Genomic DNA, 20,021 nt, shown 5'->3' on the forward strand with positions numbered 1-20,021 from the left:
GGATCTTGAGAGAGTAATGCTGAGTGAAATAAGTCAGACAGAAAAAGCAGAGAACCATGTGATTTCACTGATATGTGGTATATAAACCAAAAACAACAAAAGAACAAGACAAACAAATGAGAAACAGAAACTCATAGACACAGATAATAGTTTAGTGGTTGCCAGAGGGTAAGGGGGGTGGGGGTGGGGCGTTGGAGATGAGGGTAAGGGAGATCGAATATATGGTGATGGAAGGAGAACTGACTGTGGGTGATGAACACACAATGGGATTTATAGATGATGTAATACAGAATTGTGCACCTGAAATCTATGTAATTTTACTAACAATTGTCACCCCAATAAATTTAATAAAATAAAATTTAAAAAAAATAAAAAAATAAAAAATATTTCCTGCCAATCCCTTCTGGCTGTGAAATCAGCTGACAGTCTCATGGGAGCTCCCTTGTAGGTCTTGCAGCTTTTAAGATTCTCTGTTTGTCTTTAACCTTTGGCATTTTAATTATGATGCGTATCGGTTTGGGACACATCTTGTTCGGGAAGCTCTCTTTGCTTCCTGAGATTGTATGTCTATTTTCTTTGTCAGGTTAGGGAAGTTTTCAGTCATTATTTCTTCAAACAGGTTTTCAAATCTTTGTTCTCTCTTCTCCTCCTGGTACCCCTACAATGAGAATGTTGGTATGTTTGATGTTGTCCCAGAGGCCCCTTAAAACATCCTCATTTTTTGGATCCTATTTTCTTTTTCCTGTTCTAATTGCTACCTTGCTTTCTTAATCACTGATTCAAAGCTCTGCTTCACCTAACCTACTGTTGATTCCCTCTATTGTATTATCATTTTATTTATTCTATTATTTATTTCTAACTGGGCTTTTTTATGTTTTTTATCTCCATTATTATTTCCTATTTCTTTGTTAATGTTCTCTGAGATCACTGAGCATTCTTATAACCAGTGTTTTAAACTCCGTGTGTGGTAGATTGCTTGTCTCCATTTTCTTTAGTTTTTTTTTTTTTTTTTTTCCCCTGGAGGCTTGTTCTGTTCTTTCATTTGGGACATGTTTCTTTGTCTCCCCATTTTGGCGGACTCCTTGTGTTTTTTTCTATGTATTAGGTAGGACTCCTAGGTCTACTGGTCTTAGTAGAGTGGCCTTATGTAGTCGGCATCCTGTAGGGTCCAATGACACAGTGTCCCTCGTCACCTAAACCAGGTGCTCCAAGTGTGTCCCTTATGTGGGTTGTGTGTGTCCTCCTATTGTTGTTGAGCTTTTGTTGTAGTTTGCATATCAATGTGTGGGAGTGACCCTCATCTGATTGGTTGTGAAGACTGGCTGTAACTACAATGGAGGAGTTGTTATGCAGGGGCTGACCCTATGTTGCAGGACTTGCTTTAGCAGGGCTCTGGTGCCTGTCCAGTCTTCCCTTTGGGTGTGTTGTTCTTGGAGGCAGCCAGGTGATGCTCCCACTCAGACCAAAGCTAGTCAATGGGTGTGCCAACCCCAGGACCCCTGGGAGGGGACCCACTGCAGCCCAAGTTCAGCTGCAGCCTATACGCTGCCCAGTGCCACCAGGCATAAGCCACAAAGCCATCAGCAGATGGCCTCCACCAGTGATTGTCTGGAGGTGCCTTGACAGGCCAAGCCTCAAACCGAGTTCGCTGTCACTAATGCTGGGCTTCGGATTGCTTCAGCCAGAGGTACAGTGCATGCCAAAGCCAGATGTTACTTCTTTGGGTTTTATGAACGTTTGAGAGATTTTTAGGAATGTCCGCAGCCAGAGCCAAGATGGGCCGTTTGTACAGAAAAGCCACCAGAGGCGCCTTGGGTGGGCTGGCAAGCCAGGTAGGGTGTGGTCTCACGGAATCACTAGGATGGTACAGACAAACCATCATAGCCAAGTTGATGGAGACTCAGATATGATGTCTGCCTGAGCCTGCACGCTGGGAGGGGGGAGGGCTCAACAAAGAAACAAAGCTTCAGCCAGCTCCTCTGTCTAGGAGAAAGCTGCTTCTCCAGGCCTTGCCCCTAAGCCGGACAATTCTGTTCCTCCCCATATATCTCTCGTGCCTTTCAAGCTGCTGCCCCAGCACTGGAGCTTAGAGTGAGTGTGTCTGTCAGTGACTTGAGTTCATGCATGAATCCTTTAAGAGGAGTGCCTGGGACTGCAACTTCCCTTGTCTGACTTGGTCATAATCTCTACTAGTTTTCACAGCCAGAAGTTATGGGGACTTCTCTCCCCAGCACTGGAACCCTGCGCTGGGGAGCCTGGTATCACTTTGGGACCCTTCATTCCGCTGGCGGTGCGGGGTGGAGGACCTCCACAGCCGACATATCCCTCCTGATTTTTAATGGCTCCGTGCAGATATGGGACCAGCCCATTCCACGTCTCTGCCCCTCCTACCACTCTTGAGGTGGCTTCTTCTATATGTCCTTAGTTGTAGGCCTTCAGTTCAACTAGACTTCAGGTGATTCTCAATGATGGCTGTTTTGTAGCTTAGTTGTAATTTTGATGTGGCCACGAAAGGAGGTAAGCACAGTGTTTACCTACTCTGCCATCTTAACCAGAAATCCCTAATTCTTGGTTTTTACCAGTTACTACTTAAGCAAATCCTGTTTAATCTTCCTTCCTTGAGTAAAAGACCTTTTCATTGCTAATTTCATCATGGATTCTCCTGGGATTTGTTCAAAGTTCTAGGAATCCAAGCCTATTAGGTATCAAAATTCTTTCTAGACACTTTCTTTGACAGCCTAGTTTGCTAAAGCCTATATAATAGAGTCAACTAATCTGTTTGAGCACATCAAGCCCACCAGATGGATGCTTTATTTAGCACACCTTTCACTTCTGATCAGCTACATTTTCTCTGACATCTTCCCTGTTTGGCTAAATGGGAAAAAATAAATGGATATTTATTTGCACCTTACTTTCCCATAAATTGTCACATTTAATCTTCACATCTCTTACCCCTATTACAGATAAAGATGCTGGCCCAAAGAGGATAAATGACTTTCCCAGAGTCACATAACTAGCTAGTAAGTAGTAAAACTAGGATTGCAGTTTTGGCCTAAACTCATGTCCTTCCCATTACAGTTATGCAGTGGGTAATACTGCAGAGTGAGGCTTCTTAAAATATAGTTTAGTGGTTGCCAGAGGGTAACGGGGGCGGGGGTGGGGGGTGGGAGATGAGGGTAAGGGGGATCGAATATATGGTGATGGAAGGAGAACTGACTCTGGGTGATGAACACACAATGGGATTTATAGATGTTGTAATACAGAATTGTACACCTGAAATCTATGTAATTTTACTAACAATTGTCACCCCAATAAATTTAATAAAATAAAATTTAAAAAATATATATATACTCTCCCCATAGAAACGTTCCCCTGACAGCTACTTTCAATGGATTTTGAAACTGGAGTTTGTGTGATTGCTAATTTTAAAACAATGATAACATTTACACATTAAACACTTCTCTAGCTTGTTCCCTTGACAACCACACATATAAGATTAGATACAAAAAAAAATGTCCCTGTTAGTGCTTATACTTAAAAATCATTTGTGAGAACATAATTTTTAATAGATTTTTAAATAGAGAGCATACCAAGTTTTTCAAAAGCAATACAGAGTGGTAGCTCTATACCACCACAGACAACATAACATTAAAAACATCAGTTTACGAAAGATCAACTCCACTTAATACAAATGCTCAGGTTACTTTCACATCTCTGTTCCTACCACCAGCCTGGACCAACAAAAGCTGAACTAAAACATGACAGAGCTAAGGGTTCTAAGACCCAGCTACACTTGTTTTGTCAACCATTATATATACTTTTTTAAATTACTCAGGTTATATGCAAAAATGATTCCATTTAAAAAAAATAAACAGTGCAGGATTATACAGAGCACAAAGTGTAAGACATTATTCACCAGCCTCCCTAATGTTTCCAGACCTATTGTTATGCATTTACATTCATGTATATGTGAGGACTGACAATTAAGTTCACGAACTCATCCTAGTAAAAGTGCTACATACCTCAATGCTGAATATCACTACAGTCATTTTCAAAGTACTTCCTTGGGGAGCTATGCACTCATAGCAGCACCTAGTCCACTCTTCAAAGCAATTTTAGAACCCTTTTTCTGAAATGGGCATTATAGCTGTCGTCATATTACCCCTGAAGTCCTGAATGTCATCAAAATGTCTTCCTTTCAACATTTCCTTTATCTTCAGGTAAAGAAAGAAGTCACTGGGGGCCACATCAGGTGAGTAGGAAGAGTGTCCCAATACATTGATTTGTTTACTAGCTAAAAAGTCCCTCACAGACAGTGCCATACGAGATGATGTATTGTTATAATGCAAGGGCCGTGAACTGTCGAAAAGTTCAGAACGTCTTCAACTAACTTTTTCATGCAGCCTTTTCAGCACTTCCAAATAGTAAACTTGGTTAACTGTTTGTCCAGTTGAAACAAATAAGTAATTAATAATCCCTCTGATATCGTTTTGACACTTGATTTGGACTGACAGAAATTTTTTGGTCATGGAAAATTGGCTGACTTCCATTGTGCACTTTGATGCTTTGTTTCAGCATCCTATTGGTACACCTGTGTTTCATTAACAGTGATAACATGGCCCAAAACATCGTCTTGCCTCTCCAAAAGGTCTTGGCAAACTATGACTCTCCTTTGCTTTTGTTCATCAGTGAGTTCCTTCAGGACCATTTTTGCACACACCTTTCTCATGCCAAGATTTTCAGTTAAGATTTTCCTGTTTCTCTATCGATGTTTACTTGATCTGCTATGCTTCTCAGAGTCAGCCAATGATTTTGACACACAATTTGATGAATTTTAACAATGTCTTTGTCAGTTCTGCTGGTTACTGGCCGCCCTGACCTCTCTTCATCAGTGACGCATTCTCTCCCCTCAGAAAAACATTTAATCCTTTTGTAAACGGCTGTTTTCTTCATGGCATTATTCCCATAAACTTGGACTAACATGTTCCTGATATCCCTTCCACTCTTGCCAAGTTTAACAAGATATTTAATGTTTGTTTGTTACTCTAATTCAAGCTCAGACATTCTTGCAATGGCACACAAAAACACACAACAACAATAATGAACTCCACTCAGCAAGACACCACCACACGTCGACATGAACACAGCTGTGAGACACTGATATACCAAGGTTATGAAACCTTACCGAGCTGTTTGTACAGTGCTGCCAATATAAGTGCACAGTGGGAAGTTCGTGAACCTAATTGTCCAACCTCATCTATTGTATATTTTTTCTACAAATAGATGGTATTATATATTACATATTGTCCTATTACTTTTCTAACAACTTTATTGAGATGTAGCTAACATACCATACAATTCAGTCATTAAAAGTGTACAATTCAGTGGTTTTTAGTATATTTACAGAAAATATTGGAACCATCTCCATAATCAATTTTAGGATATTTTCATTACCTGAAAAAGAAAAACCTGCAGGCTTTACCTATCATCCGTGTATCCTCACATTTTCTCTAGCCCTAAGCAACCACTAGCCTACTTTCTGTCTCTACAGATTTCCCTATTCTGGACATTTCACATAAATGGAATTATACAATATGTGGTATTTTGTCACTAACTCTTTTCACATACCATGTTATTCCAAAAATAAGACTGGGTCTTACATTAATTTTTGCTCCAAAAGACGCATTAGAGTTTATGTTCAAGGGATGTCATCCTGAAAAATCATGCTAGGGCTTATTTTACGGTTAGGTCTTATTTTGAGGGAAAGGCGGTAGCATAATGTTTTCAAAGTCCATCCATGTTGTAACATGTTTCAGTACTTCGTTGCTTTATGTAGCTGAACAATATTCTGTTGTGTGGATATATCATATATGTCTTCTTACTTTTTTCATTTAATGTATTCTTTCTGTTTAATACATACAGATCTATCTCACCTCTCTTTTTAGTGACTGCACAGTATTACATTGTTGATGCAACATAATTTATATAACCGTTTCCCTATGGATGGATATTTAAGCTATTTCCATTGTTTCCCCATTATAACATTAACTTACAAGGCCTGACAATTAAGTTCGTGAACTTGTTGCAACGATGTTGCTAACCTGTTTTGATATCAGAGGGATTATTCATTATGAATTTGTACCAACTGGACAAACAATTAAATTAACCAAGTTTATTATTTGGAAGTACTGAAAAGGTCACGTGAAAAAGTTAGATGACCTGAACTTTTTGCCAATAATTCATCATTGCATGATGACAACGTACCAGCTCACGGGGCACTGTCTGTGAGGGAGCTTTTAGCCAGTAAAAAAATAACTGTATTGGAACACCCTCCCTACTCACCTGATCTTTCTTTACTCGAAGATAAAGGAAATATTGAAAGGAAGATGTTTTGATGACATTTAGGACTTCAAAGGTAATACAACGACAGCTCTGATGGCCACTCCAGATAGAGTTCCAAATTACTTTGAAGGGTGAATAGGCGCTGGCTGGGTGCATAGCTTCCAAAGGGGAGTACCTTGAAGGTTACCATAGTGATATTCAACAATAACACATGTAGCAGTTTTTCTAGGATGAGTTCGTGAACTTAATTGTCAGACCTCTTATTTCCATATGACATAAAGGGGGAAAATAAGAGGCCATCTCTCTTGATGGAAGAAGGACCTTGCCCCTAGAACAATGGTTCTAAAAGTATGTTCCCTGGATCTGCAGCATCACTTGGGAACTTGTTGGGAATGCACATTTCCGGGCCCCAACCCCCGTTTTTGATTAAGAAACTGTGGGTGAGGCCCAGTACTCACTGTTTTAACAGCCTTCCTCCTTGTGATTCTGATACACACTAAAATTTGAGGACCACTGCTCTAAATCTGTTTCACTGCACTGCACTTGCTGTCATTATTTGGATTAAAGTACAATTTTAGAATTAGCAGGACCACATAAATTGCCTTTAACACATGACTATGGTCATGGATAGGGCAGAAATATCATGGAGGGTTATGTGGATCTCTTTGCATTTTTTTAGAGAGAATACATTAATATAATTAAAACATCTTCCTCTCATGCTTTTCCTATCTGCTTGACCCCTCATTCTCTCCTCTCATAGCCTTAAAAAACAATAATTAAAACATTTACAGAATTAAGATGCCAGGGATGGAAAGCTTTTCCTTCCTGACCCTGACATTTCTGTTGATGATACGCACAGGACAATGAACCATAAAACCCAGCTCCAATTAGAAACTGAAACATTGGAATAATGTGATTTCACTGAATCACACAAATGGGAACTAGAAGGGAATTTAGAGCTTTCCTAGCCAAGAGTCATATTTTGGAAATAAGAAAAAATGAAGCCCAGAGAAAGTACATGACATAGTAAGGCACACAGCAAGGATAAGCCTCTTCTCTCACTATGCTATATGCTATGCTATGCTATGCTATTACACTATACTGCTTTATTATAATGGTTCTTGACCAGGAATACGCATGAAATTTATCTGAGGAGATTTCTTTTAAAAATACATTTAGGAAGATTTATCTTCCTTATCTTACTAAACAGAGAACACTGATATAATTTAACTATATCTAGAAGACATTTATGGACATCCAATATTATATTGTTCTCTAATTCAGCAATGCCCACAGAGGTCAGGGAGTGTCCACAAGGGTCAGAAATACTTGGACTCCTTATCCCTACACTAAATATCTCCACATCGCAGTTCTTTGTGTTCTTTTAGCTTTCTATAGTTTTTCTGTCCTCTCCTTTGATGTGAGTTATTACTTCTTACATCTACCAGTGTGTTTGCATCCAGCAGTTCTCACCCCTACTCCTGCATCTGTTAGTGCCAATATGAATCGAGACAATAAATACAATTTGTAGAACCATGATAAAGGTGATAGTAAAATAGGGTGTGAGTGAGGGACTAGAGAATGTAGTGTAGGGATTTTGTGATGTTTATGTTGGCTGAGACATGATGGAAAGTTAGTGTTGCCAGATACAACACTGTCTAACAAAGTGCGGCATAACCGCAAGACCTCTTTTGCACAAACAAACCAAAGAATGAACTGTGGGGATTTTTTAAAAAACATCACAAACGTATGCAGTTTTCCCTTCAAGGTTTCTCCTCTGGTGTCTGTTTTCTTTTTAAAAAAAATTAGTAAACTTCATTCTTTTAGAGAAGATTTAGGTTCATAGCAAACTTGAGTAGAAAGTACAAAGAGTTTCCCTATATTCCCTGTCCCCAGACATGCACAACCTCCCCCACTGTCCCACACCACTATCCCATGTCATATCCCATACCACAAAAACCATAGGTTGCTTCTAAAGGCATGTGAATACTACAAAAAAGACAGATTAGATTACCTGTAAGACCACAGAACTATGGGTATTGCTGGTAAAGATGCGTGTGGCTACTGCCTTGGAAGATTGCAAATGAGATGAGAGGCCCATTTCACTGCTTCCAAGGGCCAATTTCACGTGTTGGTCTTCGTCTTCCACGAGAGATCTGAAATTTTTTAAATCAGAAAGAAAGGTAAATTAAAAGTTGTCATATAATTCACAATAATGAGATTATTTAGAGAAATAGACACTAGTGTCAATCATCTGACTATGGAATATACTAAATTTTGTTTCACGCTATTTTATGCCCGTATCATTCTACATTATAGAAGATATGTATATATTTGTGAAAAGCTTCCCAAGGTCAGTAAAGATAAATGAGACCTGAGAAATCAGCTAAAAGCTAGTTCAAAACCATAATCACAGAAGGTTTTGCTTTTTTTTTAGTGCCAGAGTAATTACTTTTGGTATTTCAAACTGTAGGTAACAATACAATCAAATTGTGTTATTTTCAGTTAAAATTAATTTGGGACACCAACTTTTAGAAAGATAAAAATAATATTTATCATTTACTAACAGTCACTATGTATCAGATACACACATGATCTTATATAATCCGTAAAACAATCCATTGCAATAGGTACTATTATTATGTTCTTTTTATGAAGGGTAGGCAAAATGAGCTATAAAAGGGTTAAAATTAACTTAAATAAGGCCACAAAGTTATTAAAGAGGTTAGGCCAGGATTTGAATCTAAGTCTGGTCTAATTCCAAACTCCAAAGACCTCATTAATAAAATAAAAGTCAAGACTAACCATGATGTATTACAACACTATTTCCTCTTGTATTATTATAGTCCTAATTAACTCCAACTGAACAAAAAGTTTACACATGAAATAATTTCATTTTCTAGCAGTATCTCTCACTTATCAGCTTGGGATCATTTAGCTAAATATCTACAGTCTAGTGGCATTTCCAACTTTTCAAAGAAATAAATAATAAATATAAGCTATGCCCATGTATACTATACCTGTACTTTTTTGGGGGCCATAAAAGAGATGGGAGAACCTGTCTTCAACAGATAAGTTAGTTCCATAGAGAATATGCCAATATATTTAATAGTTAAAGGCCTCAGTTAGGTTACACCATGACCATCATAGTACAACCTTTCATTATTTCTTAGACTTGTCAGGCTTATGTCTCCTTAGGTATACACTGCTAAAACTGTCTCTGAATCACCTGCCTACGAGCAGGGAACCCATGGCTCTGAATGGGTTTGTGCATTCATGATACAGACTGCTAAAATGGCCAATAGAAAAGAAGGAAGAATGCATTTTTAAGTGCTAGAACTTTGTATGTTTCCTGTTTATCTGTAACTTCCTAAATGTTGATTTCCTTGTTTTTCTAACTCTGATCTATCCACACCATAAAGATTTCACTATTTTTTACCCTACTATACCTATAATCTAAGTGGATCACTTTTAACCAAAAAAAGTTTTAAAACTATACCATCCTTTTAATAAAGATCCTGCTTTTCAAATTCTGACACCAACTGGCAATAATTAGAAAATATTCTGCAATGAACATTGGAGCACACGTGTCTTTATCTCTAAATGTTTTCAGATTTTTGGGGTAGATACCCAGGACAGGGATTGCTGGGTCATATGGCAATTCTATTTGTAATTCTTTGAGGAACCTCCACACTGCCTTCCATAACGGCTGCACCAGTCTGCATTCCCACCAACAGTGCATGAGGGTTCCTTTTTCTCCACAGCTTCTCCAACATTTGTTACTATTTGTCTTGTTGATGATAGCCTTTCTGACTGGGGTGAGGTGATATCTCATTGTGGTTTTGATTTGCATTTCTCTGATGATTAGTGATGTTGAGCATTTTTTCATATGTCTATTTGCCATTTGTATGTCCTCTTTGGAGAAATGTCTCTTCAAGTCCTCTGCCCATTTTTCAATTGGGTTGTTTGTTTTTTTGTTGTTGAGTTGCATGAAATAAGTCAGACAGAAAAAGCAGAGAACCATGTGATTTCACTGATATGTGGTATATAAACCAAAAACAACAAAAGAACAAGACAAACAAATGAGAAACAGAAACTCATAGACACAGACAATAGTTTAGTGGTTGCCAGAGGGTAAGGGGGGTGGAGGGTGGGGGGTGGGAGATGAGGGTAAGGGGGATCGAATATATGGTGATGGAAGGAGAACTGATTCTGGGTGATGAACACACAATGGGATTTATAGATGATGTAATACAGAATTGTACACCTGAAATCTATGTAATTTTACTAACAATTGTCACCCCAATAAATTTAATAAAAAAAATTAAATATTCTGAGCTTGAGGGTGATATCAATTTTTCTTAATAATATTAGAGCCACCACATAACGAAAAATAAATTAGTACTACAGACCATGTTTTATTCAAGTCTCATGGATATTTCATAAAGCGAATAATTTTAAAAAGAAAATAAACATACCTTTCCACCAGTTTGAAAAATAGCTTTTAAAGAATTAAATTATATACATGACATATTCCATACACATACACACATTAAAAGAGCTTTTCCAGACAGACATTTGAAATTACAGAATCAATGGGAAAAGTGAGCAATAGACTGATGGCGATTGGTATCCCTAACCAGAAAATTTCAATTCACCTAGAAATATTTTAATGGGATATTAAAGCAGAATGCTTTCTTATTTTCCATATTCCCTGCACAGAATCTGGCACATAAAAGTTTTAATATATGTCATCCAAATAAATACAGAATCTCATTTCTGTGGATAATTCCAAAGACATTTGTTTATCATGCAATGCTTTAAAGAACCATCAATTGTCATTTTATAGAACCGCATATTTAATAGGGACAGGAGTAAAGCAGAACCACATTGCCCCTATGACATATTCTAGAAATTGCTTTTTTATAAACAAATAAATAAATAACAAACAAATAAAATACACATAACAAATTGTTTACTTGTCTTTGTCTCTTGCTCTTAACACTAAACAGCAAGCGACGTCACCAAAATGGCAGCATAAGGTGAGACTCTGGAAATCTCCCCTGGAATTTACAACAAATTGAAAAACTATAACTCCACAAAGGACTCCCTGCACAGCAGACAGGCAAGACAAAGAGACTGACTATGAATTCACCTAAAGGTGGGCAAATCACTCCAGCAGAGGAGGAGGGAAGGGAGAAGTGCCGTGACGGGGGACGCGTGGGCGCAGGACGCAGACCTAGCTCAGAGCTCAAAGCTAGCTGCATCCGGGAAATACCTCAGGTGCAGGAGATAGAAGAACTCTGATAGCTAGGGCTAGGTTTATGGCCCACAGGGCTGAGGGTACAGTATATAACACAGCTGAACTCAACACTCACAGCACAGACCTCGGAGAAAAGACTGAGGGACAAAGGCTGAAAATGATGGTACAAGCCCTGAATGCCACAGAGAACTGAAGCCTTAGGCACCGAGACTATCCGCTCCCTCCCTACCCTCTCAAAGCTCGCCCCGCCCCCACCTGCACAGTGCAAGAAGCGGAACGGTAGCAGTCTCAGATCAAAAGAATAGAATATTTGCTGTTCTGAGAACTGTGGACCGCAGACACAGATTCGCAGCCCACCTATTTCTGCCAAACAGGAGGGAGCCATGGAAGCAGGAACTGCTGTGGTGGTGGTGGCCTCCATTGCTTCGGTCCACCTCTCAAAACTCACCTGGCACAACACACCACCAATCACGGTGGATCCCTGCAGGAGTAAACAGAACAGCTGAAACACACGGGCTCTGAACATAGTGCAAGAAGAGCTTTGGAACTTCAAAAGCTCTCCGCATCCCCACAGGGACATGGTGAACTATGACCCAGGCGAACTGTTAACTGAGGAGAAGCCCGCCTTCCAGGGAATCCCCACATTGTGTGAGAATCTGGAATAGTGCAGAGAAAACATAACACTACAGTGTGAGAGAGAAAGAAAAGCTGCAATCACAGAGAAAAGAAAAATCTCCAACAACAAGACTCAGAAAACAAAAGAAAGACCTCTTTCTATGAACCGGTTGAATAACCCACAACTGTAGATATCTAGGAAGAGAAATAATAAAACATTAATTGCCATGAATAACCAAGGCAACAAGACAGCTCAGAAAGAAAGTGAAAAGTCTCCAGGAAATGAACGTAAAAATATGGAAATATGTGACTTAAAGGACACAAAATTCAAGATTGCAGTTCTGAAAAAACACAACGAGATGCAAGAAAACACAGAAATGCAGTTTGATGAACTCAGAAACACAATCAAACAACAACATGAACATTTTACAAAAGAGGTTGAAATTTCAAAAAGAACCAAATAGAATTTCCGGAGATTAAGAACTCAAAAGAAGAAAGGAAGAATAACATAGCCAGCTTAGGAAGTAGAGTTGACCAGATGGAGGAAAGTATCAGTGGCATTGAAGACAAAAACCTGGAAATGACATGGATGGAAGAAGAAAGAGACTTGAGACTTAAAAGAAAAGAAAGGACTCTACAAGAATTTCCTGACCCCATCAGAAAGAACAATATAAGAATAATGGGCATACCAGAAGGAGAGGAAAGATAGAAGGGAACAGAGAGTATATTCAAACAAATAGTCGATGAGAACTGCCCAAACATGTGGAAAGAACTGGATCCTCGAATCCAAGAAGCAAATAGAACACCTAGATACCTCAATCCCAACAGGCCTTCGCCAAGGCACATTGAACTGAAGCTGTCTAAAATCAATGACAAAGAAAGAATCCTCAAGGCAGCCAGGAAAAAGAACATGGTAACCCACAAAGGAAAGCCCATTAGATTATCATCATATTTTTCAGCAGAAACTCTACAAGCCAGGAAGGAGTGGAACCAAATATTCAAACCATTGAAAGAGAGAAAATATCACCCAAGAATAATATACCCAGAAAAGGTATCCTTTAGAAATGAAGGAGGAATAAAAACCTTTCCAGACATACAGAAGCTGAAGAAATTTTCTAATACACGACCTGCACTACAAGAAATACTAAAGGAGGCTATTCGACCACCATCAACAGGAACAATTTGTGGCTACCAAAACATAAAAAGGAGGAGAGTAAAAGCCTGAACCCGAATATCGGAATGGAAAAAGTAAGTGTGCTGAAGGAAATCGAATAATATAAACATCAAACTTTCTGTTACATAAACTTAAGGGTAACCAATCAAAAAAAACAAAATCCAGAACTGAAGTACATACTGTAATAAAAGAAGAAACAGAGGGCAACATCATAGAATACCACCACAGAAGTAATACACAACAACAAAAAGGTAAAGAAATAATGGAGACACAGCGGTACCAGAAAACTAAAGATAGAATGACAGGAAACCCTCACATATCAATAATCAAACTAAATGTCAATGGACTGAACCCACCAATAAAAAGAAACAGACTAGCACATTGGATCAAAAACCTAAACCCAGCCATAAGCTGTCTCCAAGAGACACATTTCAGCTACAAGGACAAGCATAGACTCAAAGTGAAAGGGTGGAAATTGACACTCCAAGCAAATGGTACCCAGAGAAAATCAGGTGTAACCATAATGATATCAAATGACACAGACTTCAAGGTGAAAGAGATAACAAGAGACAAAGACGGACATTTAAAAATGGTAAAGGGGACTATACAACAAGAAGATATAACAGTCATCAATATTTATAACCCGCAATCTGGGAGCACCAAAATATACCAAGCAAATACTAAGAGAACTAAAGGGAGAAATTGACCAAAACACAATTATGCTAGGGGACTTAAATACATCATTGACAGCTATGGATAGATCATCCAAACAGAAAATAAATAACGAAATAGCAGCTCTAAATGACACATTAAATAAAATGGACATAATTGACATATATAGAGCACTTCATCCCAAAACATCAGACTATACATTTTTTTTTCTAGTATACATGGAACATTCTCAAGGATAGACCATACTTTGGGACATAAAATCAGCCTCAGCAAATTTAAGAAGATTGAAATCATACTAAGCATATTCTCTGATCACAAGTCTTTGAAATTGGGTATCAACTGCAAAAAGAAAGCAGAAAAAAACGCAAACACATGGAGATTAAACAACATACTTTTAAAGAACGACTGGGTCAAAAAAGAAATTGGAGGAGAGATCAAAGGATACATAGAAACAAATGACAATGAAAATACATCCTACCAAACTTTTTGGGATGCAGCAGAAGCAGTTTTAAGAGGGAAATTTATATCATTACAGGTCTATCTCAAGAAACAAGAAAAATCCCAAATAAATAACCTCATGTTACACCTTAAAGAACTAGAAAAAGAAGAAAAAGTGAAACCCAAGTTCAGCTGAAGACAGGAAATAACAAAAATCAGAGCAGAACTAAATGAAATAGAGATCAAAAAGACAATAGAAAAAAATTAATGTGCTAAAGAGCTGTTTCTTTGAAAAGATTAACAAAATTGACAAACCTTTGGCTCGACTCACTAAGATAAAAAGAGAGAAGACATTAATTAACAAAATCAAATGAAAAAGGGGAAGTTATCATGGACACCACAGAAATACAGAGGATCATCCAAGAATACTATGAGGAACTATATGCCACCAAATTCAATAACCTAGATGAAATGACAAGTTCTTAGAAACATATAGCCTTCCAAGGCTGAATCATGAAGAACCGGAAAATCTAAACAGACCTATCACCGGTAACAGAATTGAATCAGTCATCCAAAACCTTCCCAAAAGCAAAAGTCCGCGAACAGATGGCTTCACATATGAATTCTACCAAACCTTCAAAGAGGATCTACTATCAATCCGGCTCAAACTCTTCCAAAAAACTGAAGAAGAGACAGTAATTCCTAAGTCATTTTATGAGACCAACATTACCCTGATACCAAAATCTGGTAAGGACAATACAAAAAAGAAAACTACAGACCAATATCTCTGATGAATACAGATGCAAAAATCCTAAACAAAATTCTAACAAATCGAATGCAACAATGCATTAAAAAGATTATTCATCACAACCAAGTGGGGTTCATCCCTGGGGCACAAAGATGGTTCAACACATGCAAATCCATCAATGTGATACATCACATAAACAACATAAAGGGAAAAATCATATGATTATATCAATTGATGCAGAAAAAGCATTTGACACGATACAACATCCATTTATGATTAAAACACTTAATAAAATAGATATGGAAGGAAAATATCTTAACATAATAAAGGCCATCTATGACAAACCCTCACCCAATCTCATAATTAACGGTGAAAAACTGAACCCCATTTCTCTACATTCAGGAACATGACAGGGCTGTCCCCTGTCACCTCTGCTTTTCAACATAGTGTTGGAAGTTCTTGCCAGAGCAATCAGGCAAGAGAAAGAAATAAAAAGCATCCAAATTGGGAATGAACAAGTTAAATTGTCACTCTTTGCAGATGACATGATGCTTTATGTAGAAAACCCTAGACTCCACCAAAAAGCTATCAGAAACAATCAACGAATACAGTTATGTGGCTGACTACAAAATCAACATTCAAAAGTCCATTGCATTCCTATATACTAACAATGAAAGCTCAGAAAAAGAAATAAAAAAATTCATTTTGCAATTGCAGAAAAAAGAATAAAATACCTAGGAATAAATTTATCCAAGGATGTGAAAGACATATATGCTGAAAACTAAAAGACATTTTTAAAGGAAATTGAAGAAGACGCAAAGAAATGGAAAGATATCCCGACCTCATGGATTGGAAGAATCAACATAGTTAAAATGGCCATATTACCCAAAGCAATATACAGATTTAATGCAATCCCCATCAAAGTCCCAATGGCATTTTTTAATGAAATATAACTAAAAATCATCAGATATTTTTGGAACCACAAAAGACCCCGAATAGCCAAAGCAATCTTAAGAATAAAGAACAATGCTGGAGGTATCACACTCCCTGACTTTGGCTTGTACTACAGGGCTACAATAATCAAAACAGCATGGTATTGGCAGAAAAACAGACACATAGACCAATGGAATAGAATTGAGAACCCAGAAATAAAACCACATAAATATGGACAGACAATTTTTGACAAAGAAGCTAAAAACATACAATGGAGCAAAGACAGCCTCTTCAATAAATGGTGCTGGGAGAATTGGATAGCCACGTGCAAAAGAATGAAACTGGACTGCTATTTGTCACCATGTACCAAAGTTAATTCAAAATGGATCAAAGACTTAAGCATAAGGCCTGACACAATAAACTGCATAGAAGAAAACACAGGTACTAAACTTATGGACTTGGGTTCAAAGAGCATTTTATGAATTTGACTCCAAAGGCAGTGGAAGTAAAAGCTAAAATAAACAAATGGGACTATATGAAACTTAAAAGCTTCTGCACAGCAAAAGAAACCATCGACAAAATAAAGAGGCCACCAACTAAATGGGAGAAGATTTTTGCAAATAGTGCCTCCAATAAGGGGCTAATATCCAAAATATACAAGGAACTCATGCAACTCAACAACAAAAAAACAAACAACCCGATTGAAAAATGGGCAGAGGACTTGATGAGACATGTCTCCAAAGAGGACATACAAATGGCAAATAGACATATGAAAAAATGCTCAACATCATTAATCATCAGAGAAATGCAAATCAAAACCAGAATGAGAGGAGTGACGTCATAGGAATGGCGGCAGCGGGGCGCACTTTTTGAGTTCTCCGTCCGATCTTATCAGAAACGAGAAGCTTATAACCGATCAAAGGACTCTTTGCTCATCACACAGAACAGCGAAGAGACTCACGCAGGGATTACTTGCAGGTGGGGGAAAAACTTGGGCGAGAAGGGGAAGAAGGAAGGGAGCGGAGTGGAGACCCGCTGCACCTGCGCGGCGGTGGGGACGCGGGTTGGAATCGCGGTCCACACCTGTGGCTGTAGAAATTCGGCCCCCACCCTTGGGTTGTGGAAATCTGCTCTGCACCTGTGCCTGTGAAAATCCAGCCCACACCCACGGCTACAGATACGCAGGAGATCCCAGGACGGAGGAGAGCACGGAAGCCAGGAAGTGGGCGCTTTGCCCTGCGTCCCACAGCGGACCTCTCCCGCCACAGGGGCAGTGTCATGCGGGAGACCCTGCTCGCTGCGCCATTTGTCGTGCAGGGAGGCCTGCGGGGTCTCTGGTCCCGCTCCCCATACAAGAACGCAGGATATGGTGAGGCCAAAAAGGAACACCCACGGAGCCATAGGGTGGGGATTCATACCACTATATTCTCTCTGGCGGCACTATACTCTCACTGGAGGCTGGATCCACACTGTCCGCAAACCGCCATCCACGCTTGCCAGCCCAGCCACCATCTTCTTACTAGCCCCCATTCTTCTTCTCTCTCTGCTAGCGTAGCCACAGCAGTTATATTAGTGGCCAATGGCTCACTGATTACAGCTGACGGCCAACTAGCCACAGCTGATGGCCATGCAATCACAGCTGACGGCCATCTACTACCCGAGCCAGCACTCCTCCACGTGAGGCGAGAGCCTGGAAACTACTTTCTGGGGCTCTGCCCCCACACTCTCACCTCACAATCTCGTGACAAGCAGCCTGGGCCTGTGCGAGGAGCCTGGAGGTGAATGCAATATCCTGGACACAGCTAGGCTCTCTGGGCACAGCCAGGGTTTCTCAGGGCACCACCAGTGCTTCTGGGCACGCCAGACTTCCTGGACTTCTTAGGGTACCACCTGTCTTCCCGGACACAGCCAGGGTTTCTCAGGGCACCACCAGTGCTTCTGGGCACAGCCAGACTTCCTGGACTTCTTAGGGTACCACCTGTCTTCCCGGACACAGCCAGGGTTTCTCAGGGCACCACCAGTACTTCTGGGCACGGCCAGACTTCCTGGACTTCTTAGGGTACCACTAGTTTCCCCGGGCACAGCTAGGATTTCTCAGGGCACTGCCACTCTCTCTGGGAACAGCCCGACTTCCTGGGCACAGCCAGGGCATTTTCAGGGCACAGCCAGACTTCCTGGACTCAGCCAGGGCTCTCAGGGCACTGCCACTCTCTGTGGGCACAGCCACACTTCCTGGACACAGCCAGGGCTCTCAGGGCACTGCCACTCTCTCTGGGCCTCTCAGGGTACCCTGCTGGAACAACAGCGACTCACAATCAAGGTGCTTACATATTCTCAATGGTAGCCAGTCAAGACACAAAAGCAAATATCCCCCAGTTCCACTACATGGTGGTAAGTTCCCAAACAAACAGTCAAGCTGTCCATTAAATTAGGAATGGAAGGCAATTCCCCATAGTCCATAGTCATTCACCAGGGCTGTCCTGGGGGTGAGGGATGACCTTGACCTCACCCTCATCTCCCACGGAGGACTCAGCAAGCCTTTCCTCCTGGGACAAGTCCTGTATCCGGGCTGCCTGACCAGGAACTTCCCGGCCCACAGGGCTGCAACGACCTTTGCTTTCTCCGGCCTGTGCTGGTTGGGGAACCGTCCACATCTTTCCACCTCTCCACGGGGCTCCATCTCTCCAGCAGCTGCATGGCTTTTCCTGTGCTGGTGGGAGAACCGTCCACGTCCTCCCACCCCTCCACGGGGATCCAGCTCTCCGGCAGCTGCTCCTCCTGGTCTTCCAGAGACTGAATGTTCATACACACAAACTGCTCCACCACTCTTGGGAGAGCCTTGGCCGGCACCATACCCTGCTCGCTGCGCCATTTGTCATGCGGGAGATGCTGCTCGCTGTGCCATTTGTCATGCAGGGCGGCCTGCGGGGTCTCTGGTCCCGACCCCACATAACGCAGGATATGGTGAGGCGAAAAAGGAACACCCACAGAGCCATAGGGAGGGGAGTCATACCACTATATTCTCTCTGGCGGCACTATACTCTCACTGGAGGCTGGATCCACACTGTCCGCAAACCGCCATCCACGCTTGCCAGCCCAGCCACCATCTTCTTGCTAGCCCCCATTCTTCTTCTCTCTGCTAGCATAGCCACAGCAGTTATATTAGTGGCCAATGGCTCACTGGTTACAGCTGACGGCCAACTAGCCACAGCTGATGGCCATGCAATCACAGTTGATGGCCATTTACTACCTGAGCCAGCACCTGTCTATGTGAGGCCGAGAGCCTGGAAACTGCTTTCTGGGGCTCTGCCCTCACAGGCAGCATATCCAGCATTTGAGGCAATAACTTCAGCTACCTCCAATTAAGCCTTAGGCCGGACAAAGGACACAAACTCCATACCTGGGCCTCTTCCCCACTCTTCCGACCCTACCCCGCCTTTCTAGAGACTTGACCTGCACCCTGCACTAAGGAGCACTGGCAGATTACAGAGGAGCCTTGGTGCCCGGGCTCCGGGAAGACAGGCAGGTGGCTCTGGCCCAGGGAGGAAGCTAGGAGGAGAGTGGTTTTTGCTGGGCTGGGAGAGGGGGGAATCTTCCGTCCCCAGCCACCACCTTTTCTGGCCTGCGGGAAGAGTGTAAGACAGCGGGGCTGGGAAAGAGAAGACCCCTCCTTCCATCCCCAGCCCCCACCCTTTCTGGCCAGCCTAGGGCGGGGCAACCACATCCCCAGCTGCAGAGACGCAGGGGTTCCCAGGACAAAAGAGAGAACACAAAAGCCAGGTGGCGGACTCTTTCCTCTGCGTCCCACAGCAGACCTCTCCCCCAGCGGAGGCAGC

At 41.0% G+C, this 20,021-nt stretch overlaps 1 protein-coding gene across 5 annotated transcripts in view; it reads right to left on the reverse strand.

Annotated features, from left to right (window-relative positions):
* KLHL13 (kelch like family member 13) overlaps nt 1–20,021 on the reverse strand; it is a 283,984-nt gene that overhangs the window by 88,889 nt on the left and 175,074 nt on the right. For all 5 annotated transcript variants that reach the window (XM_074323707.1, XM_074323708.1, XM_074323706.1 and 2 more), the window contains one exon: nt 8,357–8,498. In XM_074323707.1, the coding sequence (XP_074179808.1) occupies nt 8,357–8,498 (142 nt within the window). The remainder of the gene's footprint in view (nt 1–8,356; nt 8,499–20,021) is intronic.

The sequence above is a fragment of the Rhinolophus sinicus genome, chromosome X, assembly GCF_036562045.2.
Source record: "Rhinolophus sinicus isolate RSC01 chromosome X, ASM3656204v1, whole genome shotgun sequence".
Classification (NCBI taxonomy): Eukaryota; Metazoa; Chordata; class Mammalia; order Chiroptera; family Rhinolophidae; genus Rhinolophus; species Rhinolophus sinicus.